We start from the raw sequence: 3,799 nt of genomic DNA, 5'->3' as shown, positions 1-3,799 counted from the left end.
GCTATCTGGCTTAAAAGTAATATGTCCCTTTTAAGATGCAAAAAACCTTTTTTTTTTTTTTTTTTTTTTTTTTTTTTTTGTCTTTTTCCGTGTCCGGCAACGGATCGCAACCCTCAGTGTTGCCCCCGTACCGGACCGGGGACCAGCAAACGGGATTGCAACCCTCAGTGTTGCTCCCGCGCCTCGCTCAGCCAGTGAGCGGGAACCGGTCTGTATGTGGGATCCGAACCTCGGGCGGGAGCGCCACCGCGCTTCCCAAGCGGCGCACTTATCCAGTGCGCCACCAGGCCGGCCCCAAAGAACCTAGTTTTAAAGTATGTTTAAACATACTTTAGGGTATAACCAAGTTTTAAAATAAAGCTATATATTAGTTTGCTAGAGCTGCCATAACAAAATACCATAGGCTGGGTGGCTCAAACAACAAAAATTTATTTTCTCACAATTCAGGAGCCAAGAAGTCCAAAATCAAAGTTTGGTTTCTTCTAAGGCCTCTTTCCCTGGCTTGCTGATGGCTGCCTTCTTGCTGTGTCCTCACTTGGTCATCCCTCAGTCTGTGTTGTCTGTGTTTTAATCTCCCTTAAGGATACCAATCATGTTGGAGTAGGGCCCACCCAAATAACCTCATTTTACCTTAAAAGGTGAAAGCCCATTTAACCTCTGCTTTTGTTTTTGCCCATGCTATTATCCCTTCTTTAAGTTGTTTTTCTAAACTTTTCTAAGTCTTAGTGTCCAAACTTTTCTAAATCTTAGTGTCTTGTAAGGCTCACCTTATGCCCTCTTTTTTCTATACTATTTTCTCCAACCATTCCAACCATTCATAATGAGCTCTTGCTTGTTTGAATCCCTGTAGTTCTTCCTGACAGTTAATTCTAAACTTAATTAACCAATCACCTTGCTTTACATAACCACTCCAAATGTATGTGTACTTTCTCCTCAACCAGATTATAATTCCTCAGTGTAGGAACTCTTGTTTTCTACCTTTCTATTTCCCATAGCGCCCATCACTGAATTTGTGTATAACAGACAATAAATACTTGTTGAATTAAATTTACCTTATCCCTTCCTAACTTACATGAAATACCTAGGATCAGAAACTGATGGTGAGGGAAGGGAGTACTGTCATAATGATTAAATAATAACGTGATGAACCGAGTGGGTACTGTACACAAATGTACTGAATGTTCTTCTGTTAATTTTTTAAATTCTAGGGAAAATTTTAAGAAGTATTACAATGCATGTATATTTTCCTGCACATAATGTAAATAAATAAATGTTTGAGGGCCCTAGCCTCATTATATGGGGATACCAATATCTTCGCACAGTTATTTAAATTTAAGATATATTTTTACCTACATTATCCCACTTAATCCTTATAACAATCCTGTGAGGTAGGTGTTATTGTCCCCACTTTAGCGATTAGAAAACTAAGGCTTTGTTATGTAAGTTGTCCTAAGTCAGAGACAAAGGAGAGACTCCAGTCCAAGTCTTCTGACCCAGGTCAGTTCTTTCTCCTAAACAACATTTATCAACTTTGGCTGCACCTTAGAATCCTCTGGGGAACTTTTAAAATCTTAGTGTCTACAATAGCATTCTAGACCCAATTATGTCAGAATCTCTAGGTTGGGAAGTAAGCATCAGTATTTTTTAAAGCTCTTCTGATGATACCAACATGTAGTCAAGACAGAGAGCACAACTCTGTCTAAAGGAATATTTCTTAATCCTGGCTGCTTAGAATCACTGGGTTGCTGCCTAAGCTCCCCCTCTACCCCAGCCAGTTGAATCAGAATCTCTGGAGGCTGAGACCTGGGCATGGGTATTTTCTAAAAGTTCACCCAGGTTATTCTAATGTGCAGCCAAAGTAGAGAATCATTGTTTAAATTTTAAAGTATAGCTGCCTCTAAGGCTAAAAGATGATTTTTTTAAATAGTAAATAATTGTTATTCTAGCTGGATATGTACATTAATACTTTGAGAAGTACCAGACTAGAACCGAAAAGAAGCTGAGAGAGTAACACACAAAATGAGAAAGGTCATGCATTATCAGTCTTTGTACAAAATTAACTGTCAACAGGATGAACAATTTTATAAGTTTAAAATGAATGTGCTGGCCTATTAACAAAGACATAACTTATTTAACTTACATCAGGCTGTCTTTCATTGAGCCCTGTCCTTTAAATATTTTTCACCTCTAGTGTTGCTCAGTGTTCACTGAGCTTCCTGTCATAGTCTTCCACTGACTGGTTTATGATCAGCCACGTGCATAAGTGAAATGGCTGACTGAGGCTGAGGATCTGTGGTACTTTAGTCTGTAGCCACAGAACAGAGCTTCTCTGTGTGAAGCCCTTACACTTAGCCTTTTTGGCACTATGTGTTAAGAGCATGTTAATTTGGAAAGCTTTAGGGATCCCTTTCAATGAGGTAAGAGAATAGCTGTGAGTTAAGAACTGTATCATATTTTGGAAAGGACTATTTGGACAGATACTCATATTTAAGATTAGAAGGGAGAAATTTTTATGTTTCTTTGATATACTTTTGATATATTTTGATACATCTTATGGAAGTTTGTATGTTTGGATACTAAATCCCATAGAACGCAGAGATTTGATCGTCTTTTGAACATAGCACTACCTTTCAAACCTACACGAAGATAAAATAGTATAGTCCTCTGGCAGTGTGTCTGTTATTTTCAGTCATAAATTATATATATGAGTTCAACATATTGTGATACATATAACAATGATATATGTAATGTCTCACAATTATACCATTTCTTTGAACTTTCTATCTTCTGCAATTCTAAATGAATTGGCTCACCAGGATTTCTTGCCAATTTTTGGATTTAAAGTGGTATCATCTGTATAGTTACCATATAACAAAGGATTTTCTAAATATGTAGTAGATAGCCCATGGAAGTCTTCTAGGAAATGTCATAAAGAAATTGAACTTTGTATGTGTTCACTGGGTTTTTCAAATTTATTCTGTTTAGAACCTCCAGGATTTGTAAATCTGACCTCATTTTCCCTTCATGTCTTGAGCAAACTAAACATCTTCTACTATTCTGTGTTGTTGCTGACATTATATACAGCACTGGGTAAGTAAATTAGTAAACCTTGAGATTGTGGAGAATTCTACCAAAGAATTTATTGAGAATTTTGACAATAGAATAATTTCTACTCTTGAGGGTATAACACATGGCACATGAATCCTTTATAAATTATCTCCTGGGACATGGTTTTGGGAAATAAAGTTTTTTTCTTAACATATGTAAAGGATTTTTAGTTGATACCAAATTAAATTAAGGATGCTGAGAAGACCACTAAAGATATAGAAATCTAATAGAGGGTGGAAGGTCAGCTTAAATGCCACCTTCTCAGAGCAACTTTCCTTGACTACCTTAAAGTTTTACCCTCAATTTAATCACACTTTGTATTTCCTTCATTACCTTTATCAGGATTTGTGATTATCTTCTGTGTTTATTATCTTTTTTCTCATTAGAGTATCCATTGGTGTTTTGTCTATCTTGTTTACCTCTATGTCCAGCATTAAGCACAATGCTTAGTATGTAGTTCAGTGAATATTTACTAATATGTGGCTCTTAAAAATTCAGTTCAAAAGAGCAAGAAACTGAGATGAGCAAAGATTTCAGGCATATCTGAGATCTTGTGTTGTATTAATTATTACACCCAATACTTATAAAGTCACTTAGCTATTTATGGAAGCAGAAAGCACTGCAAGTCTCTTTTAGGCTTTTTGCTCACATTCCCTAGTGACTAAAAGTCAATTAGAAGTAGATTAGTCTG

General features: G+C 36.5%; 1 protein-coding gene across 1 annotated transcript in view; it reads left to right on the top strand.

The window, feature by feature from the left end:
- TMEM62 (transmembrane protein 62) overlaps positions 1 to 3,799 on the top strand; it is a 53,369-nt gene that overhangs the window by 38,088 nt on the left and 11,482 nt on the right. Inside the window, exon 12 of the mRNA XM_008574024.1 lies at positions 2,986 to 3,090. Coding sequence (XP_008572246.1) covers positions 2,986 to 3,090 — 105 coding nt within the window. The remainder of the gene's footprint in view (positions 1 to 2,985; positions 3,091 to 3,799) is intronic.

This window comes from Galeopterus variegatus, unplaced genomic scaffold, assembly GCF_000696425.1.
Source record: "Galeopterus variegatus unplaced genomic scaffold, G_variegatus-3.0.2 Scaffold984, whole genome shotgun sequence".
Lineage (NCBI taxonomy): Eukaryota > Metazoa > Chordata > Mammalia > Dermoptera > Cynocephalidae > Galeopterus > Galeopterus variegatus.
This window is presented reverse-complemented; position numbering and strand designations above follow the sequence as displayed.